This window comes from Artemia sp. Qi Xiang Cuo, chromosome 17, assembly GCF_049724085.1.
Source record: "Artemia sp. Qi Xiang Cuo chromosome 17, ASM4972408v1, whole genome shotgun sequence".
Taxonomy (NCBI): domain Eukaryota; kingdom Metazoa; phylum Arthropoda; class Branchiopoda; order Anostraca; family Artemiidae; genus Artemia; species Artemia sp. Qi Xiang Cuo.
Window position 1 is genome coordinate 17,907,144 of NC_142810.1, and position 16,206 is coordinate 17,923,349.

The 16,206-nt window shown below is 36.5% G+C and overlaps 1 protein-coding gene across 2 annotated transcripts in view; it reads right to left on the reverse strand.

Moving 5' to 3' along the window:
- Polr3A (RNA polymerase III subunit A) overlaps window positions 1-16,206 on the reverse strand; it is a 123,381-nt gene that overhangs the window by 46,220 nt on the left and 60,955 nt on the right. For both annotated transcript variants that reach the window (XM_089103441.1, XM_089103442.1), the window contains exons 5-8: window positions 15,278-15,494; window positions 7,496-7,644; window positions 3,733-4,029; window positions 1,305-1,522 (exon numbers count right to left, since the gene is read on the reverse strand). In XM_089103441.1, the coding sequence (XP_088959567.1) occupies window positions 1,305-1,522; window positions 3,733-4,029; window positions 7,496-7,644; window positions 15,278-15,494 (881 nt within the window). The remainder of the gene's footprint in view (window positions 1-1,304; window positions 1,523-3,732; window positions 4,030-7,495; window positions 7,645-15,277; window positions 15,495-16,206) is intronic.

Genomic DNA, 16,206 nt, shown 5'->3' on the forward strand with positions numbered 1-16,206 from the left:
CATCAGACCATCCATTTTCATTTACAACTAAATGAAGGTTTATAGGAAACATGATCAAGAAATTTGCGCAGAACATAGAAGGAACATAAAAACAAACACATGACAAAGAATGGCGCACAAAAACTGAATAATTTGGAATATCAAAAACCGTCTTTTTAGCATCAGACCATTTTTTTTTTTTTTTTTTTTTGACATAGCTGACAATAGCTGAAGAGTCTGAGAGTTATAAAGAAATAAAAATTTGTTCCCATGTTTTTCTTTGACGTTAAAAATATTTTTTGACGTTTTTCATATAATTCCAGTAATTGATTCATTTGTCTTAGTCTGTGGGTAGAAGCTTCAGCAAGTGACCTGAGGGTTAATGGGTTCTTAAGGGTAATGAGGGTAATTGAGGGTTAATAAAGTAAACCTTTCATCATAGGATTATAGGAAAACAATCTCTTTTCTTTTCTTAGACTTTCAGAACTTTCAGCTTCATCTCTATCATGACGATAATTTCGAAAAAAATTACTCTTTACATTACATATGCCTCAGAATGTCACTCAGGGGGTTGCTACAAAAGAGGATAGCCTATTTTTTAGCTATGAGGATAGACTTGAAAATGACCGACCTTGAATTCAGGTGTATGTCTTAAATTGGATTCCATACTAAAACACAAACATTTATTGAAGCATTTGGGACTAAAGAATTTGGGATTAAAGGTGATAATGAGAAATCAGAGGCAACGCTATTGCCTATAGGGCTTCAATGTTTTATTTATTTTTTTCAAGGGGCACTTCAAATGCAAGGGCTGGCCTCTTGTCTCCAAATGCATCCGATCAAAATTTTGAGTTAGCCATTTTCTTAAAAATAGTTCAAAGATTAGGTAACAAAAACTCCGCGGTCGACAAGGCACCCTAGATCCCGGGGGCATATGTTGTCCGGGGGCATATAAGATTTTATGGAAGGGGTGGTAGTATAAACTTCGAAGGGGGTTCATTTAAAACATAGTCAGAAACAATATTTGGGGTTACAGGTGATAATGAGAAATAAGTAACAAAAGAAGTATGCATAAACAGTTTATTAGTTTAACAGTTAACAGTTTACACTTTACAGTTTACCCTTAACAGTTTTCACAACAGTTAACAGTTTATTTAATATAAACATTTTATTATGCTTGAAAGAGCATAAAAGAAAAATTGATGCGAATTGAAAGATAATTGATATGTAAGAATACAAATTTGAAAATAGTACACCCTGAACTTTTTTAACTTCAACAAATTTGAAAAGCTTATAAGAAAGAATACAAATTCCATATAACATACCTTCAACTTCTTTCCATGTAAATCAGAGATTAGAAGACAACTCCTTTCTAAAGCTTTTTCTAAATCAATAGGAAATGTCTCAGTCTCCATCATAACTGGGTCAAAACCATCCCCTCCATAGCGAATCTGAATCAGATCGGATGAGGATGTACGCACTGATCCATCATATTCAGTGACGATATCTTCAAGACACTTCATCAAACGCCTCTGAATGTAACCTATAAATACGTGTGTTTTGGACTATGCAATTTTGCAGTAGCTTATCTAGGATTAAAATTCATCAAGGGGGGAGGAGTGTCAAGGACATTGGTGCTTTTATTTAGCTAATTATAAAATAACAGATAACCAGTAAATATTCAGAAAAAAAACCTGTTTTCTCTTGTTTTGGGGCCTTTTTACAACGTTTTTGCTGTTCAATCTGTTTGCCATTTGTCGTTCCTATTGTTGAAGAGGGTGTAAATACTGATCGTTCAATGAGGGACGTTCTTCTGAATCTCTACCAGAAATACACATAATAAATGACTAGCAGGATTAGATCGGAAGCTATAAGTTTGTATTCGAACAGAAGGACCGTATCAAGGATTTTTGTTCGGAGGGGGGGGGGGTAAAAAAAAACATACAAAATTTGTTTATATGGATTTTGTTACGTTTTTTCGAGTCTGGCAAAATCGGAAGGGAGGTTCAAACCCCGTAACCCCTCCCTTAGATACGGCCTCGTGAATAGTCGTGAATTCGTACAGTAAGAACCATTTGGCTGTTCATTAGAACTGTAGTCAGGCGCAAATTCAAAAGAGAAAAAAACAGGAAAAAAAGAAAAATTACAATAAAATATAGATTATGGAAAACAACCACAAATATTTCTAGGTCTCAGAAATAGCCAATTTTAGCCATTTGTTTTTCAGAGGGGCAGTGTGAGGACAAGTTTTCAGATAAACAAGGCTAATTTCTTTGCTTGATTACTATTGTTTATTTTAACATTATCCTGTTTGAATTTCATTTTTGTGCAAATATCTAAGTTAGGGAAGTCAACATATTCTGCTTTATGCGCGAGGAGGGCTGTTAGGAGACAATTTTTCTGGAATAACCGTAAATTTATGCTTTAAGAACTACTTAGTTATTTATTAGAACTATAAAACCACTGTGTTCGGTATAAGACAGGTTTGCTTCGGCCAAACACCCGGGAACGCATTCCAGGTTCAACCAGCAATTAGAAAGGTCTAAATTAGAAAAAAAGAACAACAGGCGCATTAGGTGAAAATTATGGAGATTAGAGAAACAATTACGAATATTTCAAGATTCTAAAAATGGCTCATTCCGGCCATTCTTCTTTTCACAGCAGCAGCATGAAGTCAATTTTTCAGAAGCAGTAGTATCATCGTTCAACTACATTATTCAATTTAATTTATCATCATTGCTTATTTAGAAATTATCATTTCTGTTTTTCTTTCGGAGCAAATACGTAGATTATATTTGAAAATAAAGACAACCACCTTTATTTTTAATCAAGACCAATCATAAATTTCTATCATATTGGTGTTATACGTAATATAAGTCGCTCCTCTTAATTGAAAAAAGATTACAAAATTTGCTTATATGTGTTTTTGCTACTGTTTTACGAGTCGGAAAAAATTTCAAGGAGGGTCCAACCGGGTCTCCCTTCCCCTGGATATGGCCTGACAAATAGAGTATTTTACTCTGATTACTTGGGAGTTGATCAGGTAAGCACTGACGGAAACCTCCAGCGACTAAAATTATTAATGATGTTCAATTATTCAATCATTAATTATTCATTTATTCAGCGCATATCAATTATTGATGCTGGTTGTCGCATCTCTTCTAACCTCAAATTTGGTTGTGCATTATTTTCGTTTGCTGTTCGTAGCGATTCTCGCTGTCGCTTATCTTCCAACCGTAGATTTCGTTTTACGTCATCTTCGTTTACCATTCGTCAGTTTTCTTGCTCTCACTTAATTTCTCATGCCGTCATAGATAGTTAGATACCAAAAAAATGTTCGCTAACATCAGCCCTTGAAAAAAAAAGCCCAAAGTTGTGACTTAACTAGATTGTTATTTCAGGCGAGAAAATGTTAGTTCAATTGCACTCTTAAGGAGCGTAGGTATACACAAATTTTGATTATTTAAAGGTTACGTTATACGTTACTATGTTAACGTTAGAAAGGAGTATGAAGTCAGTTTTGTTTCGTGTTTTTACACTTTTTATGGTCTAATTTTCGTTTTTCTTTTGTTTTACAATCTGAGAATTTTCCCTGTACTTTTTCACTTATACTGTCTTCACTTTCGTTCTAAGGACTGACTGACCTTCCTAGGCTTATTAGTTTCTCTTCCTAGTCCTAGTCCTGGCTTTTAGTCAGGTCCTATTCTCTGTTATTTCCTAACATATTTTAAATAAACTGTAAATCAAACTTACCGGTTTCTGCAGTTTTCACAGCTGTATCCACAAGACCCTCACGGCCAGCCATGGCATGAAAAACAAATTCAGGGGGTCTCAGGCCCGAATAAAAGGATGCCGACACAAATCCTCTTGAATCAGGGTCCTTCGACTTCTTTTTAAAGTGGGGAAGACTTCGTTCATCGAACCCATTTGGCACCCGTTTGCCGTTCAGTGCCTGTTGACCAACACAAACAACCATCTGAGCTATGTTGATATTGGAGCCTTTGGAGCCACTTAGCGCCATTATAAGGGGAGCATTATTACGTGGAAGCTCTAGAAAAAAATAAAATAAAGAAGAGAACCTGAAAGTGAGCAACTTTCAGATAATATAATTCTGCAATGGCGTAGATATAATCTACCAGAGGAGAAGCATTATTGCGAGGAAGATAAGATTGCAAACAAAAGAACTGAAAGTAAGCGTGTTACAGACGATCCAATTTTGCCGTGGCGTATCAGTACATGGATTCATTAGAAAGGGGAAGGGTGCATCATGCACTCCCCTCCGACCCCGAGGGTCGAAACATTCACCGTACATGTGATTTGAGAGAGGGAGCTCCTAGTGTCATTCAATACGCGTGGACGAACACAAACAGTGCCTGACCTATGTGGAATCGCTCATCACATCTTGAGTGGAGCACTGTTACGGAAACCCTATAGAACCTAACAAAATAAATATGAAAACCTAGAAATATGGTTTTGTCAGACAGAGAAATTTCGCAGAAAGCATAGCTAGACTTTGAGTTCGTCAAGGGGAGAGGGATTCGGTGACCTGGGAGATTTGACGTTCATATCTTCATTAGTCATCTATTGTTATTATTTCATCACGTCATTTGGACACGGTTATTCACTGATTGTAAAACATGCTACCTAACATGCTACTTGTATTTATCAATAGTCTTTCATTCATAACCAAACTAACTTTAAAACACAAATATTTTTGAAATACATCGTGATACTAACTCAGCTTTTAAAAACGATTTGAACTATATAGTAAGACCCTTTGTTTCGATGGAGCTATTGTTTAAGCTATGGTATTAAGATGTTATAAGATGACAAAATATAGCGTAAGATTCACATGAAATTACAATGGGAGGGTGTAAATTTATTTGCAAAACTTATAATAGTAGTTTACAGGGCTTTGAGTAATCAACCTTATTAGGCTATTAAATTATAGTTTGAAGAAATCGCTTTGTCAATCCCAACTCAAATGTACAAACTCTTAATTAGTATTAATCAAATTCAGCATGTTATTCCTATATAGCACACAATCAACAAATTAATCAAAAGAACATACGCACCACAACAACAGCCTAATCATTCTCGATTAGGGACAAGTTGGGCTAAATTCGGATAAATTGGGGACAAAGGCCTTAAAATCAGTACAACTAATCAGGGTTCCACGTAGAAAACCTATTAGAAACCTATTAGATCACGTGGATATGATGAAAGGCTGAAAACCGAAATTCACACATCTACGTTGAGCTAGCAAAACGAGGCAGTTTATGTATAAACTTAGGAAATGATCATCCCCGGCTCTAAGATCACGTAGAGAATGAACCGTGCATCGATCCATACAGTTGTCAAGTAAGAAAATAAGAAAAGTGGGTGAAAAAAACAAGCTAAAACATATGGGACCATACGCCTTAACAATGCATACATGTCCTTTAAAGATGCAGATGTCTTTGGGAAGCAACAGATTTTTAATGTTTGAATTTCTATGAATGAAAAGCATTGTCAATTTCGTATTTTTTGGATTAGAGATGGGCAATTCATAATTTGTGCCAGGAAGTTTCTTTTCTGAAAAAAAGCTATTTTATACTCCATCGAAATCATTTACAGCTATTATCTTCATTCCCATGTGATTGTTCATTTAAGAAACGTTCATATAAAAGACTAGGACTCAAATCAGATTTACAATGTTCGTTCATAACTATAAAAAGCGCCTAGGACCAATATAGCTGTGCAAACTCCCCCCCCCCCCACACACACCAAATCAAACATAAGACTGTAATATAATAGACTCAGTTACAAAATTTACATTCTAAAGTTCGGTTCATAACGGAACGAGATAAACTGCCATAAGAATGAGGCAAATATGCTGTCAAAGCAAAGCATACTGTTATTTTTGCATTGACAGTACATTGACCAACGGGAGATACACAAAATTTTGGAATTGGATTGACTCGCATCCATGGTTTCCCATTTATCTAAAAGATTTTTTGGCACATTTGAACTCTTTTGATTCGAACCTCCAGTTCACAATGGAACTCGAAGATTCAGGTAAGCTGCCTTTCTTGGATGTTTTGATTATAAAAACTACTCCTAGCCTTGAATTTTCTATATATAGAAATCCGACTCATAATGATCGGTATCTACATTTCTCTTCCCATCACCCTCCTTCTGTGAAAAGAGGGTTAATAATCTCTTTAGTCGACAGAGTTTAAAAAATTTGGTCCAGTAATCATAAAAATTCTCAATTAATTTATTTCAAGGGTATTCTGTTCTGCAATTGATATCCAGTCAAACTCATTCAAAATATTATAGATAGATGATTAAAAAAGATAAAACAACAAAACAGGGAGGTTGTCCCCCTTGATTCAGTTACCCCGGCAATTGAGAAAAAAAAATTTCATCGCTTTACCATACATCCCAAAACTTAGCGATAAACTTGAAAAAAAAAAAAAAAAAAAACATAATCTCTTTGTTTCTTTCAAAAACGAACAAAAAGTTGAATGCTTTTTCAACTCAGGAAAGGATAAAACTGACCCTATACTGGGTAGTGGTGTCTACAGAATCCAGTTTTCTTGTGGGAAATTTTGAATTGGTAGGACCCATCAACAACTAGGTGAACGTTTGCACGAGCACAAAATTTCAATAGATAAGTCCCTGTGATTAAACAATAACAATGACAACTTTGATTCGGCATTGGCTTCGCATATTTTCGTAAATCAGACCCATCTGATTCTTTTTGACGAGGCAACCTTAATATCAAATTTAAATGGCCTACCACAAACTTTGAAAGAGGTAATTGAGATTAAAAAAATACATGAACCAAAATTAAGCAATAAATAGAGATACTGGAGATATTTCATTAAGCCCAATTTACGACAGTTTAATTTTGAAAGACTCAATCAATATTTTCACCCGGTATAACTTAAAAGAACCTATTTGCATATCTAATGAAAACCGAAACAGTAGACCAGCTAAAACTATTGCAAGGTAAAAGATTTTTGCTCAAACGTCTTGGTAAATTCTTTTTCATTGATTCCTGCCTGGTTTTTGTTCAGTGTCTGCTCTGTCTTTGTAACGTAAACTTCGAAAGGTTAGATTTTTTTTTTCTTCTTTTTTGTTTAGCACTGAGGACGACTTGGCGGAGGTCCTTGTCGAAATATTTGCTTATTTCTTCTTCTTCATGGTTCGCCACTGGCTGACAAAATCCTCGTTTTTTCACCCTTTTTGATTTTATTTTTCATTTTGTCAGTTTCTTTCCTCTCTGAGTTTCATTTGCTCTGAATGCTTCGTACAATCACCACCAAACCAGACTCTGTATACAAAGAAGTCCCATCGCTTATCCATTTAATCTTTTTTTCATGTTTTGAACAAAAAAAGCCCCCCCCCCCCAAAAAAAAAAAAATTACATCGACAGAGATCTGGGACTGGTATTTTTAATACTTTTTTTTGGATTGTCAGATTTAGATTTGGAAACTAAACCGCAAGTTATAAAGCCTTCCATATTTACCTTTGATACATTCTTTCCCAAGATCATCTCGAATTCTGGAGAGAGTTTGCAGAATATCCCCTTCAGCTGTTTCATCAGCTGTCCGTCCAGGCATTAACTCCAAAGTCCCTATGGCAAGACTTCTCAAAATTTCATCACATTTGTCAAATCTAAATTAAAAATTCAAACAAATAAGATATTTAAAAATTTAGTCGTGGTGAAATAAATAAAAGACAAAAGCTAGAGCCAAAAGAAAATCAATATACCACCCTGCTTGTATTTATGATATAGGGTCAAATACAAAAATCTATATTTTAAAGGAGAACAAAATAACTGTCTTTGCACTTAAAATATATGTCACATATTTTGAATATATAGGCCTAAATATATATACTACTCCTATTACCAACAATTCACAGCAGCACCAAACCGCCTGAGGCCAACACAGCTACCTGCTTTTCTTCCAATCCAATCTACTAAAAGCTTCCTTCTTTACACCCACTCAAGAAGTTTCATTTTTCTTTAAATCCTTTTTGCGACCTCTTTCCAGTCCATTTGGGGACAATCTATCTCTAGTTTGGCTTTAATTGTGTGGGCAGAAAAGACGATCTTTGACAATCTGTCATACTTTATCTGCAAACGTGTCCAAGTCATCTCAAACTTTCTCTCATTATAGCCCGAGAACGTGGATATACAGCCTACTGCTTGATGTACAGTCAGCGACTCAGTCTTCTTAACATTAATTTTCAAACCTATTCTTGCACCCTGAATTCCCAATATATTCAAAAGTCATTCATTTTGGTAATATTTTATCTAGAACACTCAAATCATATGCAATATCTAAGTCTAGGAGAATGTTTACCTTCCCATTTGATTCTATGCTGTCCCAAAGCCATTAGTGTGTTCTTTAGGACAAATTCCTTCAAAATGACCCATATAAATAAATAGCTGCTCCCTCCTCAATCACTTACTTGCTAAGATAGTTTTTGAGTACTTTAAGCAAGTTTCGTCTTCCAATTTAATGAATCATGTGTTTTAGGACCCGTTCTTAAATAATATTAAAAAAAAAAAAAAAAAAAAATAAAACTTTAGCGCAAAGCGGGAGAGATTGAGGAGGAGACAGCCCTACTCATATACAGAATAATCTGTACGTTTTAAGTTTTATAGCAAAACTGCTCTATGAACAGTAGTTTTGTGGAGGAACTCCTTCCTTAATAATACTTTTGCTACAAAATCTCAGGTGGATGGAAAGGGGTATTATTGTTCATATGGATGGAAGCCCAGCGTGACTTTTGATCTTCTTCGCAGCTGGTGCAATTGCGACCATTACAATAGGATTCTCTTATGTTTACACTGTATATATAACCTTTATTACACTGGAAAATTGTATACAAATAGGGGAAAGTGAAATACAACCATTTCAAATCGCTGAAAACAAGACTCATGGTTAGCACTTGCCAGCCCCTTCCCCCCCCCCGAAAAAAAATCCTGATGAGGCTCATAATGTCCGGCTTGATCTTTTCCCGCTCTGTACCGTTAGGCATGTGAATGTAATATGTCATCCTGTATAGAAACAGACTGTCGCAATGGGAAGGACACTATATGTAATATATCATCCTACATAGAAATAGACTATCGCAATGGAAAAGGACACTATAATAGTCATAGTCGCAGTCATAAGTTGTCACAGTAGCAATTAGTCGCAAGGAACTGCAGTCGCAATGATCTAAAGTCACAATTCGTCGCAGTTACCAGTAGTCATAGCCATTGTCGCAAACACAGTCGTAAGTAGTCACAGTCGTAACCAGTCGCCGCAGTAGTCACAGTCACAGCAATAGTAGCAGCGGTAACAGTAGAAGTAAAAGTGGCAGTAACGTTCGCAATCACAGAAGTAGTAGCAGCAATAGGAGTAGTAGTCACGGTCACAATCACAAGCAGTCACAGTCGCAAGCAGTGGCAGTTACAGCTGCAAGTACTCATAGTCACAAATAGTCACAGTTGCAAGTAACAGCAGTCGCAGTCACAAGTAATAACAATCACAATTAGTCACAGTTGCAAGGAGTCGCAGTCATAACGAGTCACAGTTACAATTAGTTACAGTCGCAGCTGCCAGTAGTCACTAACGCAAGTAGTTGCAGCCACAGTCGTAAGTAGTTGCAGTCGTAAGCAGTCGCAGTAGTACTAGTAGTCACAGTCACAGCAGTAGTAGTAGCAGTAACGTTAGAAGAAAAAGTAGTAGTAATACGTTAGCAACCGCAGAAGTAGTAGCAGCACCAATAGAAGTAGTAGTCACGGTCGCAGACACAAGTAATCACAGTCACAAGTAGTGGCACCCACAATTGCAAGTACTCACAGTCGCAAATAGTCGCAGTTACAGCAATAAGCAGTCACAGTCGTAACCAAAAGTAGTCACAATAGCAAATAGTGGTAGCAGCAATTAGTAACAGTCACATGCAGTCGCAGTCGTAATGAGTCAGTCACAATTAGTCGCAGTTGTAGCCACAGTTGCAAGCAGTCACAGCAACAGTACAAGTGGTCACAGCCGCAGTCACAAGTAGTCCCGGTTGTAAGCAATGGGCAGTAGTAGTAGTAGTAGTCATAGTTACCGCATTAGTAGCATAAGTAACAGTTGAAGCAAAAGCAGCAGTAGCGATCGCAATCGCAGAAGTAGTAACAGCAGCACTAGTAGTAGTAGTCACGGTTACAGTCGCAAGTAATGGGAGTCACAGTTGCAAGTACTCACATTAGCAGTTGCCATTCGTCACTTTCACAAGTAGTTGAAGCCAGATTCGCAAGTATACACAGTCACAAGTAGTCGTAGTCGCAATGAGTCGCAGTCACAATTAGTCGCAGTTACCAGTGTTCACAGCTACAGTCGCAAGTAGTTACAGCAGTATTAGTAGTAGTAGCAGCAGCAATAGTGGCAGTGGTAGTCATAGTAGTAGCTTGTCAAAGAGGCTTGGGGGTTATGTAATCCCCGAAAACACAGTTTAGGATTTTTTGACTAGTTTGAACAAAATGGGTACCTCAAAATTTTGACCAAAATTTTGGGCAGGGATATCAAGAAAGAGCGTGGGAGAAGCCTAGTTGTACTCAAACCTCTTTTGACTCTTAAAAAGAGCACTCAGTTTCTACTCGAATGAGCCTCCTCCAATGTCTCTACGACAACTCCTTCCATGCAAAGTGTCAGAAAAAAAAAATTATATAAAAACATAGCCTACTTCGCTATTGTCCTGCATGATCTTTATTATTACGGTTATTTTCTTTCCTTTTTAGTCATGGATATGGCTTGAATAAGAAAAAAAACATAAAAAGAGTTATTTTCAAAAAACTACGAATGGCATTCAAGCCATTTATAGGTTTTGAGAGAGACAGAAAGAGACAGGTAGCACCGCCCTTACTTGTAAGCCTTGATGTAATTTTTTGCATTGAGATTTAATTCTTTGTCGTCGAGCTGTTGTTGATCTTATTAACAATCTTATTTGATCTGACTCTACTTTTAGGAGTTATGGGTTATTGTAGTTTTTACTACGCGACTTGATCATCTCTTATTAGGTTGCTAGCTATCACTGCAACCCGGAAAAAAGAACACAGTATAAGTATAGATAGATAGATTATTTCACACGAAAGCCCTATTGGGCTATGGTGACACACAAAAATACAAGCGAAAAAAAAAATACAACAACAAAACATAAACAAAAAACACTAAGACTGATTATTTAAGAAAGTCATCGCGATGCCTCATACCCACCGGGATGAACTTTCCAATATTTTTTATATCTTTTCAAAATTTTCAAAATCCAATCTCTCCCCCCGACCTCCGTACCAAATATTTCCAGGCGTAATTCCCTCAATTTATTTACATTCCTTTAAAAAATAATACAAAGACTCGTCCATCTCTCCACAGATAGGGCAACTGTAAGGACCATCCCGCAATCAAGTCCTCCCTAATAAACCATCAAACAAAAAATAAACCATCGAAATGGCCATGGCCGAAAAGGAAAAACCCTATTCAGAAAACTTTCTTATAGTTATTAAACTGCTTATAGAGCTTCTCAAGATATACTGTTACTTCTCCTCGGACGAAATTAGCTATATGCTATGAATGGCGTCATTAAAATAGATATTATGATGTGAGTGATAATAATTAATAAGAGGTGGAAATGCCCCTAGTATCAGATATCATGTTAACGAAAGCCACCTACTGCTATTGGTTCCAATATGGCTTCCCTTATGGATTGCAGGCCCGACGTTTATAAAAAAAAAAACGTAGAACGCGTTTAAAAGTAGAACACGTTTTCTACGTTCCTTCTATGTAGAAACCTAAAACATCCAAAACTTAGAACACGAGTAGAACACATGTAAGCTTCTGTTACCCCAGAACGACTCGAACTTCGATCCTTCTTCACTGGAGGAGAGCCCTACAGCCGCTGTGCTGTAGTAACTATTTATTATAAATATATTATTCAGTTTGTCGTTAGTATCAAACAGTTCATGGTAATAAACTGTAAGCAAGGAGCGACTTTGCCCAAAAGATACCGAAACTCTAAAAAACGGGATGTTGATACCAATTGAAACATTAAAACAGATGGCTTTCGCTGGCCGAGAGAAGGAACCTCATGTGCTTTCGCTTCGGTACCAAGACCCTGTCTGTTCCCCGATTACCTTCCATCATCCCCGAGGTGGCCGGCGTTTACCCCCCTCCCCCCAGAAAATATCGCCCGTGGAAAATAACACTTTCCAAATTTGAGAATTTTGTTTTGAGTTTGATTTTTTTTTTTCCGTAGGGGGGAAGAAGTTTTGGTACTTGTATATTATGGGCTACTCAGTCAAGTTTACGCTGTGTAAAACTCGAGAACAAACCGGTTTCTTCGTTATTTTTTTTCAGCTTAGCGCGAGACAAGACAAAGACAAGTGCCAGAATATATGGGAAATATATAATTTGGGATATATATTTGCACATACGAGGAGGGGGGGGGGGTCAAAAGTATTTGGACAGTTTGAAGTCAGAAAACAATTCTTTCTATGGTCACTAAAAAATTACAGAAGAATAGCGAGGTATCTGGACATTTTGTTAACCAAAAAAAAAAAAAAAAAAAAAAAAAAAAAAAAAAAAAAAATCCCAGTATAAAATAAATGTAATGTTTCATTTAAGTGTTTTTTTTTCAAGTGTTGAGTGTAATTTTTTTCAATGACCGTTTTTACAAGTATTAAGTAATATTATTAGGTTAATGTAGTGTTTCATTTAAGTGTTTTATGATGATCGCAGATCAAAGTTTAGGTTCGAATTTTACACAGGGTAAACTTGAGTGAGTGGCGCATAATACACAAGTAGCAAAATACCTTCCCCCGACGGAAATTAAAAAAATAAAACTCAAACAAAATTCTCAAATTTGGAAAGCCTTATTTTCCGCGTAGGGGGGGGGGGGAAGTCCAAGGGGGTATTTTCCGGGGGTGTTTTCCGGAGGGGTATAAACCTAGAACCCATCCCCGAGCCCAACCTTTCCGCCCGCAACAGACCATCCCGCATAAAATCCCAAAAATTCCAGAAACTGACTCCCATCCCCACCTCCCAAGGGACGAGTAAGGAAAAAAGAAAAGGAAAAGTAAAAAAAAGAGAAACGGTAAGGACAAAAGAAAAGGACGGGCAAAGAAAATTAAGGAAAAAGAAATGAAATTGAACAAAAACGAAAAGGAAACACAAGGAAATAACGACAAGAACCATTGCATGAAACCAAAGAATGAATGAATGGTACGGATGAGACAGAATGACACGAACACTACCGAACATAATCATATAAATGGATGAATGACAAAAGAATGAATTAATGATAAGAACGGAAGAATGAAAAAACAAAACATGGTGCAAAATTATACCCTACACACCACTCAGCACACCACTCCATTGTACAGACATAGACATACCAAGACCGCTACAAAAACATAGACTACATAGAGAAAAATTGTCTGCAGTCCTTTACAGAATCATACACTTTATAGGATTTGTATTCTCCTGGGATCTATTCTGATTTTTGCTGTTGCTTCTCTTCTGACCACATCTTTCGTTTACGAGTCTTGCTATAAATGATGATTTGTTGAAACAAGAAGAATTTTTGTCCAAGCAACTGAACAATCAAACGTGATTCACGCCAAAAGAACGACCCGAGCAACGTAAATTCCCAATGGGTGAAAATGTACAGCCTGGACTAGCAAATTAAACCAGACATATCTGAGCAGCTAAGGCAAAGGGCATTGAAAAAATTTCTGAAGTAATCCAAAATGAAGAAGAAAGAAATATACGGTTATAAGACAAGCGAAAGCGGGAATCAGAACAAGTCAAAAACGAAAGTGAAGAAAAAAGCCATTTGCGTTTAAAAGACTTGCGACAACGAAGATCGCAACGAATTAAAAACGAAGCCTAACAAAAGACTGCATATATGTTGCAGCCATACTATACGAGACTGCATATATGATACAGCCATAGTACAAAACTTGGTCTGGAGTATATCTTCAGTTTTTATATGAATAGACTAAAAATAAAATTCATAAAAAATAAAACACAGGTATACTTTCCGAATTTGGTAAGTTTCCTGAATGGGGTTTTCGGTCATGGTGATTCCACTGGTATACTTTCCTGAATTAGGTAAGATTCCTGAATAGGGTTTTTGGTCATGGTGATTCCACTGGTATACTTTTAGTTTCGATCTGACGCCATCTTTTAGTGTTTTCAGACTGTTTTAAGAATTACCCTTAAATTTGTTTCAAAATAATCAGGGGCGGATCTAGAGCAAAATCTTGGGGGGGGGGGGCTATGTGACAAGGGCGCCGATGAGCAAAATCTATGTGGGGGGGGGGAGGGCAATGTGACAAAGGTGTCAATAATTGACCAAATTAACAAATATATTCTTAAAAAAGTGAAAAAAGGAAAAAAACAGGGAAAGAGGGCGCCAAAAAAAAATGGGGGGAGGGCTGAATCTGCCAGTGAAAATAACATTTTATTATTGAGAATAATTTGGGTAATAGGTACCATTCCTGAATCAGCAAGAACTAGAAATTTATTCTCAATTGCTATTTTTTTCCTAAACGCGTTTACTAATAGTTGATTAGGCATTTCTCTGTTATAGCGCCGACCACTCAAGTTGTTCATCCACTGACGCACTATAGAACCAGTTTCTTTGTTTAGTTTCTTTCAGCTTAGCGTGAAACAAGACAAAGAAAAGTGACAGAATAGACGGGAAATATATGATTTGGACTAGATGTTTGCACATTAGGGGTAAAGTATTTGGACAGTTTGAAGTTAGATAACAATTCTTACTTCATAATATGCAGAATAATTGTGCCTAACACATTTTGCATGCAGACCCGCTATACTTTACTCCCCTCCCTAATGTACAAATATATAGCAAAAATGTTTTTCGAAAGTATTATATTTTTATCATAGTTAGATATATTTCATTAGGATTAACCTACCTTCACTTAAGTGGTCGGCGCTATAACAGACAAATATCGTTGGTTACTATGGGTCTTGGTTTTTCCTTTACTATGATATAACCATGATAAGTTGAGAAAAAACAAAAATGTTAACGCATTACGCTTATTATGAAGACACATACCGTAGAATCTCTAGTCCTAAACCATTTTAGGATCCAGGTAAATAGTTATAATTAATGATTGGCTTCTGAAACGCATGCTTTAGGTACAAAATTTAATTTTTAATAAACTGCTGATTTTCTGTTAATGCCGTGGAAAGAAAAAGATTATACAAAACAAACTAAAACTTAAGAATGGAATGGTTGCAAATACCCGGTTCTAAGCAACTTTTCTTTTCTTCTTAAAAGTCTGTCAGATGGTGTGACGTCACCGATTCCAATTGAAAATCCAGTAGTCATCAAGTAGTAAGATGCCACCCTGGCAATCCGCCACATTGCTTTAGTGGCTACTGTCGAATTATACAGTCTAGTCATTTCCAGGAATACATTTACTCGGCTCCCTGTTCCAACTGTGTTTTTCTCAAGAGTTCCTAAAAAAAGAAATAAAATAAAGAGAAGCAAAATGTCAAACGAGTGAATAAAAAGAGAATGAAGTGAAAAAGTAAATAAATCAAATTGAAAAGTGAAAACGAAGGAAGAAATAGGGAATCAGTAATGCCAAATTTGACTACAAAAACTGGTCAAACAAGTCTCAAAAAGCACTAATGTTAAGTACCTTATGTAGTTGAATTTAGAATTAATCTAAGGATTGTTTCAGATAGGTGGAGAAACTTTGCCCAATTGTAACAAAAAGCCAATTGTAACCTTCAGTAGCAAAAAAGGGATCCATATAGTTTCTAAGGACATCAAGTCAATTTGACGTTTCCGTACTAGGGTTAACGCAACGGTCAACATTGCCCCTCCTTTTCTTTAACTTTTTATTCACCTGATTGTGCAAAGCGGGCGCCCGCCAATATGAGAAAATTGGCTGGATCGAAATTATTTATAACTGAGTATTTAATGACAAAGCACAACCAACTATTGAATATGATGTGACAAATTTGAAGTTAGAAATCTCGGGACCAACAGGGTCCACCTACTAGCCAAAATGGTGAGAAACTCAGCCACCTTAAAAATTAGGCCATTAAATGACCCAATCAGGGTTTATTAAACGGGGACCACTTACTAACCAAAATGGTGAGAAACTCAGTCACCTAAAAAATTAGGGTAAATTTCTAGGTGGAGCAATAATTTAGCTAGGAT